The 16,937-nt window shown below is 44.9% G+C and overlaps 3 protein-coding genes across 4 annotated transcripts; all 3 read right to left on the bottom strand.

The window, feature by feature from the left end:
• Positions 1-1,842: 1,842 nt before the first annotated feature.
• On the bottom strand, positions 1,843-3,587 carry LOC140223014 (putative F-box protein At1g65770). Its single transcript, XM_072294306.1, has one exon. It carries the CDS (start codon positions 3,201-3,203, stop codon positions 2,082-2,084), a length of 1,122 nt encoding a protein of 373 aa, XP_072150407.1. The 5' UTR covers positions 3,204-3,587; the 3' UTR covers positions 1,843-2,081.
• A 6,719-nt stretch (positions 3,588-10,306) lies between these two features.
• On the bottom strand, positions 10,307-12,125 carry LOC117859088 (uncharacterized protein At4g28440). 2 transcript variants are annotated; one of them, XM_034742271.2, is made up of 3 exons: positions 11,966-12,125; positions 11,419-11,683; positions 10,307-10,725 (listed from the first exon to the last, which is right to left on the bottom strand). In XM_034742271.2, the coding sequence occupies exons 2-3, from the start codon at positions 11,639-11,641 to the stop codon at positions 10,535-10,537; spliced, it is 414 nt and encodes a 137-aa protein (XP_034598162.2). In that variant the 5' UTR covers positions 11,642-11,683; positions 11,966-12,125; the 3' UTR covers positions 10,307-10,534. The 2 variants fall into 2 exon arrangements, with proteins under 2 accessions (XP_034598162.2, XP_072150194.1); XM_072294093.1 differs by lacking the exon at positions 11,966-12,125 and adding an exon at positions 11,789-11,929.
• Positions 12,126-12,751: 626 nt separating this feature from the next.
• LOC117859022 (dnaJ protein P58IPK homolog A) lies at positions 12,752-16,676 on the bottom strand. The gene is made up of 9 exons (XM_034742190.2): positions 16,490-16,676; positions 15,947-16,112; positions 15,377-15,578; positions 15,143-15,303; positions 14,969-15,062; positions 14,686-14,898; positions 14,209-14,289; positions 13,352-13,570; positions 12,752-13,146 (listed from the first exon to the last, which is right to left on the bottom strand). Exons 1-9 carry the CDS (start codon positions 16,578-16,580, stop codon positions 12,955-12,957), a joined length of 1,419 nt encoding a protein of 472 aa, XP_034598081.1. The 5' UTR covers positions 16,581-16,676; the 3' UTR covers positions 12,752-12,954.
• Positions 16,677-16,937: the final 261 nt, after the last annotated feature.

Genomic DNA, 16,937 nt, shown 5'->3' with positions numbered 1-16,937 from the left:
CGCACGATATTGTTAGTGGAGTGAATGATGCTTTCGGCTCGACCGTTTTGTGAAGAGGTTTGGGGCACGATATGCGGATGATGGCGCAATGAGTGAGAAGAAAGATGCGGGTGGAGGAGTTGTCAAACTCCTGATTGTTGTCACACTGAATGTCCTTAATGGTGGTGCCAAACTGAGTAGCGATATAAGAGAAAAGGTGAAAGAGAGTGTTAAAAGTGTGAGATTTCAGACACAAGGGGAAAGTACAAGAATGGTGCGGATTGTCAGTAGTGAAAACGGGTCCTTGATACCATGAAAGCAGATAACTCACGTAGTGCATTGATTGCTGCCGAGCACGGCACATATGTATACAGTGAGGCGTACAGGTAGTAAAGCTAGGATCACAAGCCGTTATTGCAACTAACTAAACATGGAAAAATATCCTAGCACGTATAGCCTCCGGAGATCACGTGACGATCGCACGTTGCATTCGCCTGTAAGTACCCATGCATGCGCCTGTAGCTGCGCTAATACATCAACTGCTAACAATTTTGACGCGTCCTGCTTCGCTGAGCTGCAGCCCCTCCCGCTGCACTACGTTTCCCACGGGGCCCATGCATATGCTTACTTTATTTCTTATTTCAGTTTTATACTTTTCTGTCAGGTTTGAGCCTGAAAATAGTAGGCAGCAAATTAAACAAGTGTCATATGCATATGGTTAGCACAGGAGAATATTATGAAGTTAATTGCTTTTAAAGATTTCCAATGTAGCACCGCCCCTTATGTGGTCAAGTGCTAAACCATGGAACATGTGACGAGGAATCTAACATTTTTTTTAAAAAAAAAAAGAGGCAGGAACGCTGCCATTCATTAAGAAGAAGGAAATAAGTTCACATCCTAAGTTTGCATGCACTAGAAAAAGCAATATAAAACAACAAAATACGCGACTAGGTGCAAAACAGAGCAAGCTTGGGAACAGGCAGCTACACAACATCAGTCCCAACATCAGTCACATGGGCGGTCCTTGGTTGTTGACACAATCTGGTTTCATTGATCGTCGAGGAGGCAACTTGCATAAACGATTATTTCTTTTGATCAAAGATACTCGTGTTCCTTTCCTTCCAGGTCTGCTACATTGAAGGAAAATGGCCTCTGGACGAGTTTTCAGCCATGAAAATGTGTGCGTGTACTATAGGTCACAGGAGTCCGAAAATAGCCATACCGGCAACCGGGGTCGAAAATGTGGGGATGGTCCGAAGCCGTGAAAATGGTCTCCGGACTCGTTTTCAGCCATGAAAACGTGTGCTATAGGTCACGGGAGCCCGAAAACGACCACACCGGCAACCGGGGTTGAAAACGTGGGGATGGTCCGAAGTTGTGAAAATGGCCTCCGGACACCTTTTCGGCAATCAAAACGTGTGCTATTGGTCATGGGAGCCCAAAAATGACCACACCGGCAACCAGGGTCGAAAACGTGGGGGACGGTCGGAAGCCGTGAAAATGACCTCCGGACCCATTTTCAGCCAAGAAAATGTGTGCTATAGATCACGGGAGCCCGAATACGGTTACACGAATAACCGGATGGGTCATATTCAGATATCTTCCTGAAACAGGATGGCAGGATGTAGAAAATAACACTGGATATCAGATGGTAGCTTAGTAATTACTTGGAAAAGGTGATGGATGGTGCTGAAGTTTTCACCGATTCCAATGTCAGAACAAGCACTTGGGTCTAAAAATAAAAACAAATCACCACAGAAAGTTGATCTAAGTGCGAGAATAAAAACAAAAAGAACTTAAAGCCCTGCTAGTCCATATTACTGATGCTACAACCTGTATGTAGAATTGAAAGACAACCAGCAAATTAGGCAATATAGAAAATGCATTTATTGAGACTTGATACATACCCTCGAAAGAGGGTTCCATTGATATAACATAACCAGCATTCAAACGGTCTAAAAATGTTGATAGCATCATGAAGGGGGCACAAGAGGTCAGGCAGTTTTCCCCAATGCAAACGATCATAACTAAAGGAAATTCATGAAGAACTTCCTGCATCATAAAGATTTACCACAGGAATTTCATAAGGAAATTCCCTCAGCCTAGACAAAGGCCTTACCTGCACCTAACTCATTGCTTCTTAAGGGTTTTCTAGGACAAAACCAGGCATGCGGTATCCAGTCGGTTGTGTCTTGCTTGAGCTCCTCTGGGTAAGGGATTTCTTCCATAACATCAGATCCCAAATGGAACACAGATATCCAATACCTTTGGTGGTAATTATTATATGCGTAGTAAACACAATTCCTCTTGATCGAAGGAAACTCCTTTGCAGAGAGGGAAAAAGTGTCCCCTCGACCCACAAACAGCGAGTAGTCACCAAGGTCCATCACCCTCTCGTGGAGCTCCACTTGCAGGTCCGGCATCCACTCTGGCTTGTAAACTTCAGCCGGCGATGGATGGTTTCCCAAACGCAACACCACAAGCAACAGCTCACCGTTGCAGGCTACCAGGTGCACCCCACGCATGGGATGAAACCTGTCACACTTGCAGAGCTGATTCACTAAGGAGATAATATTGTACATCCGAGTACACTTGGGAGAAGGAGTGTTGAGATCACAGATGATAATGTTTTTCGCCACATCGATGTAGTATGCTTTTCCTTCCAGGAATGCGATGGAACCAATTTCGGACGTACCTCGCTCATACATCATGGTCCAGTCGGCATCTCCAGGGCGCCAGAGGAGCGTCTTCTGCCCTATCCGACCCTTGCGCTGCGTAGCAATCGCAAACCAGTTGGACGATATGAGCGGATCATCGGAGACAAAGATCCGGGTGAGAGGGCTCGGACATGGGAGAGAGATCTCCGTATTGGAGAGAAATTCCCACAGCACGAGCCGCGTTGGGGATCGGTCGTCGTCGACCAAGGCGAGCCAACCCCGGGACGTGCCGCAGCAGTAAGGGAAGCCGGCCGGAGGAGCACCGACTTCTATCCTCCGCGCGCCGCGACGAGGGAGGCGGAGTGAGTAGTCGCCGATTGGTATCAATCCGCTCCGCCGAGCGCGGCCAGCAACGACCCATGGGCGGCAGGCGGCTGGGAGAGAGGTGGAAGCTCGCCAGTGGGGGCAGACCTGGTGGATGTGGAGGAGGTCGGCGTCGGAGGACAGCCGGCCGGAGATCTCCTTGAGGAGATCGGCGGGGAGGGACGACCAGCCGGCGGCAGCCATAAGGATGAGCACGAGGAAACTGGGACTAACCCTTTATTAGGATAGGAAAGAACATGTATAGTATAGGTTGTCGAATCGAACTCTAAAAAACATGTATAGGTTGTGTGGGCTTCGACTTTTCTTTACCGCTGGGCCTGTTTACTCTCGTCAATCGGCTGCTGGAGAAGTCCTAGGAGGTCTAGATCCAACTCAGGAGAATCATGAACAATTTTCAACTCAAGAAACCAGTCCAGATGACAAACATTGGTCTGATCCTGATGAACCTAACTATGTTGATGATGTTGAAATGCCTCACCCAGATGATATAGAGGATCCTGTTGGAGATTATTCTGATGATGAGGATCCATGGAAACCTTCGAATCCACGTGAACCTGGCAACCTAAAGATTCGGCCTTACATGAGAGGTACAGGAAGTTGTTCTTTATGGATATACTCCCTCCGTGCTGGTATTAGAAGTCGTTTAGGACATGATTGTGCATACCAAGGAGTCATTAATTAGGGGTAAGTTCTCCCTGTCTACCCCTATTAAATGCAATTGCGGTATGTTTCATATGAGAAACAAACCAATGGTGGACTGGCTAGGCCAGTGTGGTGGGCGCGGGGACCATCGCGGTGCAAGTTTGATCCCCTACCGCATCATATTTTTTGCTTGTTTTTGTTTTGCATGTGTTTGCATGGCACTGTGCGGGACGTGCACGTGCCTGGGCGCGTCTTTTTCCGTTTTTCCGTCGATGGCGCGCTTCGTTTTTTCACGTTTCGTTGAACGCGCGCTGGACGCCTAGCTGCGCGCTCGCTGGACGTTTTGCCACGCCAAGTTCGTATTTATACGCCCGGCCAACTGCAAATTAACAAGCACAAACAAAACACCCGCACAAATGGCTAGCTCACTTGCTACCTTCGATCTAAACGTGCCTGTACCGGAAGCTGAAGAAGGCAACGCTGGGTTAGACCTCAACGAGCCTGTACTGGAGGATGATAATGACATCGGTAAGTTTGCTTCCTTGCTTTTTGACTGAGCCTGTACTGGAGGATGATAATGTTTTTTTTTTGAAATAGAACATGTTGCCGAGGCTAATGTTCAAGTGCACCACCGAAGGAAAGAGATGTCAGAAGATTTGAGAAAGCAAGTTTATCAAGCGTTGTTGGCTAGAAGCAATAACGGGATACTCCACAAGAAAGATACCCAGATTATTGCTGATCGATTTGATCTACACCTTCGGACAGTTCAGTGTATATGGAGGAGAGGTAAAACACAACTTGCAAACTCCATCCCGGTTGTGGTCTCTAGTTTAAAAAAGGGTAGAGTTGGTCGTAAGGCAATTCCTATTAATTTGGAAACCTTGCGTGACATTCCTATGAAGGAGAGGATGACCATACAAGATGTTTGTGCCAAACTAAACATTAGCAAATGGAAGGTGCAAAGGTATTTGAGAAGAGGTTTGCTAAGGCGCCATTCTAGTAGCATCAAGCCCTATCTTACTGAAGGTAATAAAAAGACTAGGTTAAAGTGGTGTATTGACATGATTGAGAGGGGGTTGAGTGGTGATCCAAGGTTTAAGGATTTTTTTGACTTTGTCTTCATTGATGAAAAATGGTTCTACCTCACCCAAAAATCTGAAAAGTATTACTTGCTCCCCGAAGAAGACGATCCACATAGGACTTGTAAGAACAAAAACTATATCCCTAGGCTCATGTTTTTGTGTGTTTGTGCTCGGCCGAGGTTTAGAGATGGGGAGTGCATTTTTGATGGTAGAATTGGATGTTTTCCTCTTGTCACTTATGAACCGGCTCAAAGAAGTAATGCAATAACCGGACGTGTCCGTGGAGATATGGTTATGAAGCCCATTACAAGTATCACAAGAGATGTCATTAGAGAATTCATGATTAACCAAGTCTTGCCGGCTATTAGAGCCAAGTGGCCAAGAGAAGATGTGGGCAATCCTATTTTCATTCAACAAGACAATGCACCTTCACATTTAAAGTTGGATGATCCATTGTTTTGTGAGCATGCAAAGAGAGATGGTTTTGATATTCGGCTCATTTCTCGACCACCAAATTCTCCTGATTTCAACATTTTGTACTTGGGGTTTTTTCGAGCAATTCAAGCAATTCAATACAAAAAGAATGCAAAAACTATTCAAGACCTAGTTCCAGTCGTGCAACAGGTAGTGTTCACACATGATTGATCAAATTGTTCACACATTTTTCATCATTCCAACAACTAATTTCATCACTGATTTTTGTAGGCAATCATGGATTATTGTCCACGTAAAGCAAACCACATCTTTGTAACACTACAAACTGTTTTAATAGAAGCAATGAAGAAGAAAGGCAACAACAACTTAAGGATCCCTCACATGAAAAAGGAGACATTAGAAAGACAAGGGCGCCTGCCAACTTCTATCCCGTGCCCACCATCCTTGCTAGATGAAGCTGAGATTACACTTGCTGCATTGTAGAGACAAAAAGCTACTAATTAGATATTGGAAGCTTTAGAACGTTGCTGTGTTCTTCATTAGTATAGACATTGTTGCTGTTATTTTCCTTGCAAGAATTAACTAATTAGAAGTGAAGCTTGTTATCTTACCGTTGCTGTGCCGTCATCCTTCCTGGCAGCGAGCTCACGTTCGCACTTCTCGTCGAGCATCTTGAGCACTTGTGGATCAAACTTGATACTGTTGCCATGCATCACAACTTTGTCCAGATCGGGGATGAAAACCTTGCAGTCGAACTCGTCGAGGCAGTAAAGCATGGCGAGGAGCATGTATTCCAAGTGCATGAAACCGCAGCGAGAGCATGCCCAGAAACGCGAGTGTGCATGATCCCACGCTTGGCGGTCCTCATGGACGAGATGACAGCGAGCGCAAACAAAAGCGCCCGGCGGCAACGCGTGCTCCGACTCCGGTGCCATGGAGTCCGGCACGAACTCGAGGGACTCTGGCACCATCTCGTAGTCCAGCGGGGAGGAGTCATCCTTGGGCGCCACCTCCGACTCCGGCGGGACGGAGTCCTGCAGCTCAACGAGAAGATCCGGAGCCACGGACTCCGGCGCGATGACCATCGAGTCTGGCGACAAGGAGGCCATGGCGAGTGGCGATTCCGAGTCCAGGGCGAGTGGCAAGTCGAAGTCCATGGCGAGGACGTAGAGAGGCGCAGCGTCTCGGCCGAAGAGAGGCAACATGCGAGGAAGGAAGGCGAGGCGAGCGGCGTTAATTACATCGGGGAACGAAGCGTGCGGCGCGGTGCAATTACTCCGTGTGCGGCGTGGCGCAAGTACACAGGGGCAAAGAAGTCCAAGACCCACGCCTCGCCACACGGACGACTTCTAATCTGCTCTGGCTGACGGAGCGCAGGACGACTTCTAATATTAACCCGGAGGAGTATATCTTTTATTTAGTGCCTTGAAAAGTTATTTTGATGACCTATGTATTGAACTATATTTACTGATCTGTTTTGGAGCAGTGAAAGGTTCTCCATGGGGGGTTATTGGCACTTCGAAAAAAGAAAACTCTCAAATTTCTATTTCCTATGGCAAAGATGGAAGGTGTCATACCTCAACATGCTAAATCTTTTGAAGCACAGCCGTCTCAACCGCAGGAGGAACATTATTGTTTCTAATCACCCCCTCATTTTGAAAAGGTACTCAACATTGTTACAGTGTCCATGTAAATTAGGCATGTCTAATCTTTTGACTTATTTAATTTATATCTTTTTGGTGAAATATAAATTATTTATTAACCATCCAACATGCAGTTTTTTAGATCATTTGAATTTGATAAGGAAATCCCAATGTGTTTGGAGATTTGAAAGATGACAATGGATCAAATACTGGCATTAATTTTGATGATGATGATCCAGACATGCCAAACGACATAGATGTTGATCCTGATGTTCCAACATATCTTGACGAGGTTTATTTTATTGACTTCTTTGTTTCCTGGTTTCTGTGTGTAGCTATATATCCAACATTTGGGTATATTCATTTTCATTTTTCCTCTGTTCAGACTATTGCTGCAACTTCCAATGGTACACAGGATGACATAGATACACATGCAAGCCTCGACGACTTGTGTCGGTCACATCTGGTGAGTTTTTAATGGTTCTATAGTCCATTTACATGTATGTCTTGTGCGTTTACAAGCATCTTGGTGCCCTGTAAGTCAATATGTTGGCTAAATATATATTAGGTGTAAGCATGTCAAAACATGCTAGGATAAAGCTTATTATAATAGATTATTGCTGCATTAACTATGAAATTTCATTACAATCGCAATGAAATTCAGTGTCAACCGTTGTGGAAAAAAAATATTATTGCTGCACTGGACAAAATTTTGCTTGTATGATTAGTTGCAATATCTTCCCAAAAATTCTGATCTCGCATCTTTGTCATGTATTGGATTTTACAGACAAGTTTCTGGAATAAAGTGTCAGGAAGAACTGAATGTGTTGTAAATTCCCATGCAACAATCCTTAGCGCTAAATTAAATAAAATATTATGCTGGTATATCTAATGTGCTTCCACCTTTCATGTGTGCACTGGTTAAGGGCTTAAGGCATGGCGTTTTGGCAATATGGTTGTTTCCCCAATATTGCGATTGAGAACTTTAATTTTGAGATGTTCTCTGAATTTGCCTTTTCTCTTCAACTTCCAAAACTGATAGATAATTCTTCATACATAATGCTCCCCTTGCCAACGTCGCTGAGACTGAAAAGCAGAGTGTGATGGATGCTCGAGTGTTTCAACATGGAAAAAAAGAATTGAGAATGCCTTGAAAAAGCAGGTTAGTTGCTGGCTTGAGTGTGACGGGATCCCGTGTGACGGGATCCCCAGGATAACTCTTCTGCCCTCCCAGATTGGCGAAAATTTACCCGCCGTGCCACACTGTTCCAGACGCCGATCCTGCGACACTGAGGGGCACAGGGGTAAATTTTCGCCAACCTGGCTACAATCAGCATCTAATCTACAGGATCGGGCCTAATTTACCTCCATCCGAGTAAAGCTACAAGAGCAATAAATAATAATAATTAGTATTATTATTATTATTATTATTATTATTATTATTATTATTATTATTATTATTATTATTTTTTATTGCATTTTAGGATGCAACCACAACCCAAAATAATAGGATCGCTAGATCCCTTAGAAATAGGCCACTTAGGCCACTTAAAGCTCATAGGTGTTGACCATGGCTTGCACGCATCTGGCGGCATGCAGAATGATGGACTTGCAGGATTGTTGGGAATGGTATAAGGTCACGACCGCGCTCAAGGATGCCTTTGGATGTGGACTTCGCCAAGCTTCGTTGTCACGCTATGATAGATCGACGTTGTTTTCCTTGCTGGTGGATTGATCCATGTGGATTCAATCTCGTAGTTTGTAATAGGTTATTATCTAAATGTACTTCGAATTTGTAATAAATGATTTGTAACGCTTTGCTTGGAAATGAAATCAGCTGAAATAGAGATTGTACGTGATAGCTTTTATTCCTGGGACTATCACATCTGTGCAGGGATTGAAATTTCTATCTTGGAAATCTCGGTTCGTTTCAGCTAACCTTGCCATGGCCGCTGGGGCGCACGTGCCGTGGTGCCTCATGGTCTTCCCTGGCCGAGCCAAGGGAACCCAGTTCTCTGAGGGTGAGAAGCTCGTTTTTTTGTTTTAAAAAAAATCCTAGAAGCTCGTTCTAACAAATGAAAGACAGGAGGACGTGACGCGCGCACACATCATCACAGGATTTGTCCTCCAAAAGATTTGGTCGTCACAAGATTAAGGACAGATTAGGTACAGCAGTAGTGCAAGAAGCTTCCCTGGTGATTAGCAATGTCAAGTTTTGTTGCAGCAGTTGCAGAGACAGGGAGCAGCGGCCGTGATGAAGCCCATGTCTAGGTGCAGAGAAGAACAGGCTCGATGTGCAGAAATAGAGAAAGAAGAAGGCCTTGCCATGATGCCCGTCAGATGCATATAAGAATGTACTAGGTACTGCAGGTTGGCCTGATTACCAAAGCAAAGAAAGAAGAAAGAGAAGGCATAAGTGGTACAGGCTTGCAGAGGTGAAGGCAAGAAGCAAGAACTATGGAGTTGTTATAGTAATACAATACCCATCAGCCTGACGAGTAGTTTGATGAGAAGGTGAACTATTGATTGGACAGCCCTTGCCAATGAGTGGTTTTACGTGATGCTTCCCTGTTAGTTTAGTTAATGGAATAGTCACCCACAAGATGGGGAATATTTGTGATGAAGAGCATGGTGCCAATGTTCAGATATGAGAGGCAGAGGCAAGCAGCAGAACAATGGTGCAGCCATGCATGTACCAGATGTCCAGATAGTAGATACAAATCGCATCAGTAAATATTTCAGCAGTAAAGAGGCAAATAACATAAAACTCTATTTTCTTCCTTAATGAAGGGCAGAGCTCCTGCCATTTTGGTTAAAAAAAAAAAGAGGCAAATAACATGGTGCCGGTGGTGAGCAATGGCCGGTAGCATCAGTTTTGTGAGGCAAGGAGAAGCAGCCCTTCCGGTAGCATCAGTTTCTAGGTCAGTATGTAGTTCAGTGGAGGCAATGTTGGTGTGCATATAGGAGCCGGAAAGATATGCAGCCCTTTCCCATGAGAGGCTGCAAGGCTGGCCGATCAGAATAGTTGAGAGCAGCAACAAGTTACACAATCAAGATATCAGAATATTCGGCATGAAGGCTTGGCCTGGACAGAGAGATTGCGAGCCTAGCTGTGTGGCAGGTACGTGAGGGTCAAGGGGCACCACCGTTAATCCTCGACTCCAACCCAGATTGCTTGTATTCCCTTCCCTTGTGGAACATCTGCAATTGGCGTGCTTTGGTTTCGCTGTTGCTTAATTACGTGTATAGCCCATTTGCGCATCCTATTCAATCACCTGATACCTATAGCACCAAGCTCCATTCAACCAACAGCCGCGGCTGCAGCAATGTACTAGAGTTCATTCACCAATCACCACACAAGCAACTCAAACGCAGATTGTATGGCGCTTCGTAACAAACTTTACACGGGAACCACGAGTCATGTTGCAGCGAGGCAAGGCAAAGCAAAACAAAAACCATCAGGGCAATAGGCAACCCAACGACGTCAGCAAATAGGCAACAAGGCATTATAACAGGTCCAACCGTGATGGGCTACATCACACTGCAATCTATCTCAGAGATGTGGACCAGTTGACTTTGATAACTAAACATCACTAGTCAACCTCCAACGCATAGGAGGATAACATCAACCATGATTTGTTTATTTTTTTTTAGTGGCAACGAACAGGTTCAGCAACATAACATGACATGCCACCTCCTACACAAAAGGTTTTCACTCCACCACGGTCACTAGCTCAAACTCAATCAAGGACATGTTGTTGTCCTCCTTCGCTGTGAACTCAGCCGGGCTTTCAGCAGCCTTCACAATTCCCCACTTGTCCACCGCGAGCCGCATCGAACCCTTGAACATGTCAATCTTTGCATTCCTCAGTTCAACAGTTGTTCCAGGCTTCATTACATCCACTGCAAACACCAACAAAAAAAAAGTATTTATTGCTCTTATAGCTTTACTCGGATGGAGGCAAATTAGGCCCGATCCTGTAGATTAGGCGCTGATTGTAGCCAGGATACAGGGCAAGTAGCATGATGTTGCAAACAGATTACAGCTATCAGCAACCCTCATGAAAAAAGCATGAAAATTTTCATTATTTTATTTTAGGGAAAAGGGTGGCCTGTAATTTGCCAAGCCAAAAAAATACCAATTTCAGCCATCAATTCTACATTTACCTTCCAATATGCAACGCAATGCACACAAGGAACCATACTCGAACTTTGATAAACTGAATGCTTAGGTAAAGAACGAATGATGAAGGTGTTACGAAAATGACCTGGTCAGTTATTTGGATTTGGCAAGTACACTTAAATCATGTAGACATATGTACATATTGATATTGATGATTGGAGGAGAAAACGAAGCTGTAGGCGCTGAATGATTAGCAATAAATAACATGACATCTATCTAGCATTTTCAAACAGAGATATGCAGGATTCCGATACATAATGTGTTACATTCAGGCCAAAGATCCAGCAAGTTTAAGCAGAGTAAAGACATTTGAAAGATCCCTCCAGACTTCTAATCTAGTGACGGGGGGGGGGGGGGGGGGGGGGGGGGGGGGGGACGAGATACGACAGAGATGAGTGAGGCAGGAGGAGAACCTTGGTCGTTTCTTGCAGTGAAGACGATGATGCCGGTTTCATCGCCGACCAAGCACTCAGCAATCCTCATCTGCCTGCCCTGGGGCCCTCCCTCGCGGCCCCTCTGGACGACCATCTTGGAGTCGACGACCTTGACGATGAGGTTGTGGCCGTGGGTCCCCGGGCGCAGCTGGTCAACCTTGGTGAAGGTTGGCTGCCTACGAGCGCCAGAGTCTGCCGCCATTGTCTCGGTTGCAACACTTTCTTTCCTCTTTCCCCCCTTCTCCTGGTGAATGAGCAAAGCAACCATCCCTAGTTATTAGTTAGATGTAATTAAAAGAAAAGATGCATATGGATGGTTGATTTGATCCACATCAGTCTCCCTGCTTGCCTTGCCTTGCCGGCCTAGTATATGAATCTCAGCACAGAAGAGGCAGAGGGAACCACCAACAAATCCAATCCACAACCAAGTAGGAATAATCAAACTAGGGCCATCCGGAGAGGGATCAACCCCACCTAGGTCCAGAAACGATGATTGATCTATCTAAGAAGGGAGGAGGGACCGTACCTGGATCTGGATCTGGGCGGAGACGGACGGGGACGGAGGAGGGGCAAGGCAGAGCAGCAGAGGTGGAAAAGGAACGGAGGGCTGCTGGCTCCAGGCGTTGTGTTTGTCTACGACTGCCTGCCCCTCTCTGGCTCTCTCTCTCTCTCTCTCCTTCGACGGTGTGTTTTGCCTGCGGCCCAGTTCGGCCCAACAGAACGTATCAAAAGTATTTTTTGAGTTGCCTTGGGCCCACATGTAAGCCATAAGAAACGATTTAAGTTGCCACGTGTTTCGAATTTCGTGTGGTCCCTTATTTGTCAACTACTCCGTCCATCCTAAATATAGATCCTCTATAGATTCATAGACTTTGTTATACACTTAGATATACCAACAGCGGACCCAGACATGGTGATTAGCTAGGTGTACAGATGTACACCCAATAATTTTGAAAAAAAATTGCATAGACATATATACTTTGATATTTAGGTCACGTTGTGTATATTTGAGCTCAAAACAAAAAGAAATAGCTTCCTCCAAAGTGTTCTAAGCTCCTTCTCAGTAGGATCTTACCCTCCGTGTTGAGCTGGACTACTGGAGTACTTGGTGTCGACCTGAGGAATGCAAGCATGCACACATAGCTGAATTTTTTTAAAATTCTGTGGTGTCTCACTCCATGTATTATGGTTTATAAACTTATCGATCTTAAAATTTGAGTGTCAATGGTAGGAGGAAAAGAGTACTCTCACTCCGAAGGGATGTGATGCTCATGCCTCACCATCCTCGATCATCGACAAGACATCTCACAAAGAAAAAATATGTGGTACTTTATTTCCATTTTCCCATTCAGCGGATGTATGGGAAAAATTGTAGCTGCCCTCAAAACATTTTGTGTACAATGATAAGAACAGTCTCTGCCTTCCTAACAATAGTTATCAGCTACCACTAAGAGTTCCTATAACAACCCCACTGTGGCAAAACAATATGACTGTCATCGTGCCTAACACAGCTTATCAAAAGTTGAACTGAAAGCCTCCACCTCCAGGGAAGCCGCCGCCGGGGAACCCACCGTCGAAATGAAACGTGTACTGCTGGCCGCCTCCCCCAAAAGGATTGAAGCCACCGCCGCCGCCGCCTCCCATATTCATCTCGTCGATATCCTCTCCACGGTCATACCTTACACGTTTGTCTTCATCACCAAGCACCTGAAGATGCAGAGTGAGCATGTGTGCAACATGTTAAAAGCACAACTCATTCAATTGAAACATTCGGAGAGCACCGTTGCCAAGAGATGCACTTCAACCCAGCACCATGCATGCAAGAACTGGGGTTCTAATGAAGTTTGGAGTGGTGTTCTGTTTTCCTAAAGAGGGAAGAATTCTGCAGTGCATTCTCTTTCTTTCATCATACCTCATAAGCAGCGGCAATTTCTCGAAACATGTTTTCTGCTTCCTCCCGCTTATCAACGTTTTTATCTGGATGCCACTGCAATGCCAGCTTTTTGTAGGCACGTTTTATCTCTGCAGCTGATGCTGTCTTCGAAATACCAAGGATTTTGTACCAGTCTTTTCTTTTGCTCAACTTAAGCTGCTTTTCAGCTCTCATAAGTGCTTCGCGGATGCCCATATCCTGGTTGTCAAAGATATTAAGTCATCATGATAGCAGAGAGCCAAAAAATAAACTTATCAAGTTCACAAACAGAGAAGGAAAACTCAATTTCACCACTTGAAAAGTACTCCCTCTGGTTCAAAATACATGTCGTTTTAGGTTTCCTTCCGGTCAAACTTTTTTAACTTTGACCATCAATACATAAAAGTTTATAGATTGACAATGTTAGATAGATGTTACCAGATTCACCACGAAAAGCACTTTAATTAAATATATTTAATTATCTTTCTTTGAAATGGCACATTTCCATAGAAATTAGTGATAGCTTGCAGGCCTTGTTGATGTCCAAAACTACACATATTTTACATAATATTTCTGTCCTGACAAAACTACAGCATCAACCTTACGTTACACTAGCGTATGCCTTTTCATTCTACTGCAGCATCCACAGAAACTGGACACAAAAACAGCTTGCATAGCAACGGCTAGATTCCATATCAGTGCAAATTTCTAGCAGGAGGGAAGGGTGGGTGGGTCTATGATTGTTGTTTCGGGGGTGGCAGTGTCAGCATCAGGGAAAGCCAGATGGATAAAATGCTAGAACTGTTGCTCATATACACCATCCAAATTCAGCACTTTCAGATCAAATATAATTTTACCTGTGGAGATTTCTGGGCGGCCTCTTTTAGATCTTGAACCGCTCCTTCCCAATCTTCTGAGAGAAGTTTAGCTTCACCTCTCTGCGGCAAGAAGAATGAAAAATGACACCAAATATCCCAAGAAACAGATAGGAGTATTTTGCCCAAACCTTGTGCAAACAAACAATTCAATGCTTATGAAATTACTGAAAAAAAATATATTACAATATTCATGTTCAAGCCATGCACTCAAAACATACTACCAGTGCATATTAAACTGACGATCTTAGACAAGCGGAACAATTGCAATATTATTATAAGTGCCAGTAGCTGGTTCATAGCATTGATTCCAGTCTTAATGGTGGGGTACCTAAACAAAATGAAATCCTAGTTTTTTAGAAACCAGAGTCAAAGTTGTACGATAAGGTCTTAGAAATGCTGGATTTGCATTCTGAATTTACATTGATGTTCTATGTGATTCCAGGCAGGCAATGTTACCTGTGTAAGTGCATCAACAAGATCGCTGTCTATGTTGAGTGCTTCAGTACAACTGCTGATGGCCTCCTTACCTCTCCCAAGTTTAACCAGAGTTTTACATAACCCAAGATAAAGATGTACATTATAAGCAGTATGGTCAGGATCCATTGCTAGAGCTGCCTTGTAGTTCTCAGCAGACACACGTAGCTTACCCCTGGCAGCATTATCTTCAGCCTGCACATTTGATTTAACTGTTACGACATCATACATTCCAAATTGATCCATAAGAAGAAATGACACTTACACTCTTAGTCTTCTTCAAAAGATTTTTCAACCCGAAATATGCTTTCTTCAAATCTGAATGCTCTGGATCAAGACGAAGCCCTTTCTGGTAGTGCCTAAACAAAATGGTATTATTGAATACTGTCTAGAGAGCATTGGGTGTGTATAAGCACATGCACACGCTTTTCCAAATTACCTAGAGGCCACATCATGATCAGCAAGGTAATAGTAGGCGCGACCACGTAGTAGCAGCGCATCCAAGTTGTCTTCATCTTCCTTTAGGATAAATCCAGTCTCTGAAATAACACTTGAGTAATCTTTCAGTGCTAGCAACGCTTTAGCCTTGAGAAGCTTTGCCTGCAAATTCAATCCTTAGTACTACAGCTTAAGGAGACAGGATTATAAGGAATTTGCTTGTCCATAACCACACCTTTAAGCAACCTGGAGAAAAGACGAGCACAATTTTGTTGATGTATTCCAGGACTTTTGAAAAGTCTCCGGAATCAAACTGACCATAAGCAGACTGTAATGAATTTTGAGCCTGCAGAAGCTGAGATAATTCCTTTTCCACTGAAGCAGTCGCAGGATTTAGCTCCAGGTATTTGTTATAGTCGCTCTCAGCTTCCTTGTATCTGGACTTCAAAAAACATATGTTTGTATATAAGACGAGCAAGGAATAAGGAACAGCAAAACAAGATGTCATGTGCAAAATGACAAGTGGTAGACGTTCTCTTGCCATTTCCTTATAAGGGACTCCCCTTTCAGATTTGGAGGCAGAGATGGACACTAGGATTAGAATCTCTCATATTTAATAGGTGTGAAGTCCCTTTTTTCTGGCTTGTGAGGCCAAAACAAAATGAAAACCAGCTACTTGCAAGTTTGAAGACAAAAGAGGTTGAAAGTATACAGGTCACTACTCTAGCCATTAGCACTGTTTTCAAGTAGGACTGTGGCACAAAAAAAACAATGAGTTGCAAATAAGTCCAGAAGCAAAATTCACCTGCACTTATGACGAAGCACAGATGCACGTTGCCTGTAAGCTTCAGAATGATTTGGGTCAACTTCCAGCACAGCATTTAGCAGGCCAAGCGCCCCATCATATTTCCTCAGGTTCATCATCTCCGAGGCTCGTGCGAACAGAGTTGCAGGGTCTTTTTCTTGACCTTCTGAAATTACAGAAAAAGGAGTCGATATTTGAGAGACCGAAAATGGCTGGCCTAACTGTATCCAAGAAAGAGCAAGATGAAATCCGCAAATGCGTAGCATGCATATTGATCTGATGAGATGCTGCTCAAACGTACTATCATGTGGGTGACAGACCAAGATGCAGCTGAAGATTTAGTGAGAGCTATAAACATATACAGGGTCTCGCTCGCTCCGAGATCCAACCGACCAGCCAATCAAATCAGTGTAAAGAGGGGAAGGCTTCCCCTTGCGGGATGGTCGGAGATCCAATCCGACTCCTACGCAATCCAATCCAGTACAACGGCGACAAGCACCTGTGGTTAACTTATGATGGTGGGAACTCGGAAGGGATGCGCACCTTGGGCGACGACCAGCGGGGAGTACTGCAGGTGGAGGAGGCAGAGGATGAGGAGCGGAGGCAGCGCCGCCCGCCCCCATGCCCGCACCATGATCTCCGTCTCCAGCTTTGGCGCTCCCTCTGCTTCTCCTTCTCGTCTTCCTCCCCGTTCCGTTCGAGCTCTTGACAAACACAGCGTTGGGACGGAACACGTAGCTCGCCCAATACGGCTGCGACGCGTGGAGTCGCTGCCACGGGTGGGCCGGGCCAGCATTCTGAGATGGAATGGGCCCGCCTCTCCTCGCTGCTACTCCCGCTGGCTAAGATTTGTGCACGCAACACGAACTGTTTTATGTGCTCCTTGTCCCTCCCTCCTCCTCCGCTTGCTTGGGCGCCGTGCTGTTGCCGCGAGCTCCTCGCCGCTGGGGAGGTTAGGGTTTCGGGGGTGGGGGTAGGGGAGGGGTGGGAG

The sequence above is a fragment of the Setaria viridis genome, chromosome 5, assembly GCF_005286985.2.
Source record: "Setaria viridis chromosome 5, Setaria_viridis_v4.0, whole genome shotgun sequence".
Classification (NCBI taxonomy): domain Eukaryota; kingdom Viridiplantae; phylum Streptophyta; class Magnoliopsida; order Poales; family Poaceae; genus Setaria; species Setaria viridis.
This window is presented reverse-complemented; position numbering and strand designations above follow the sequence as displayed.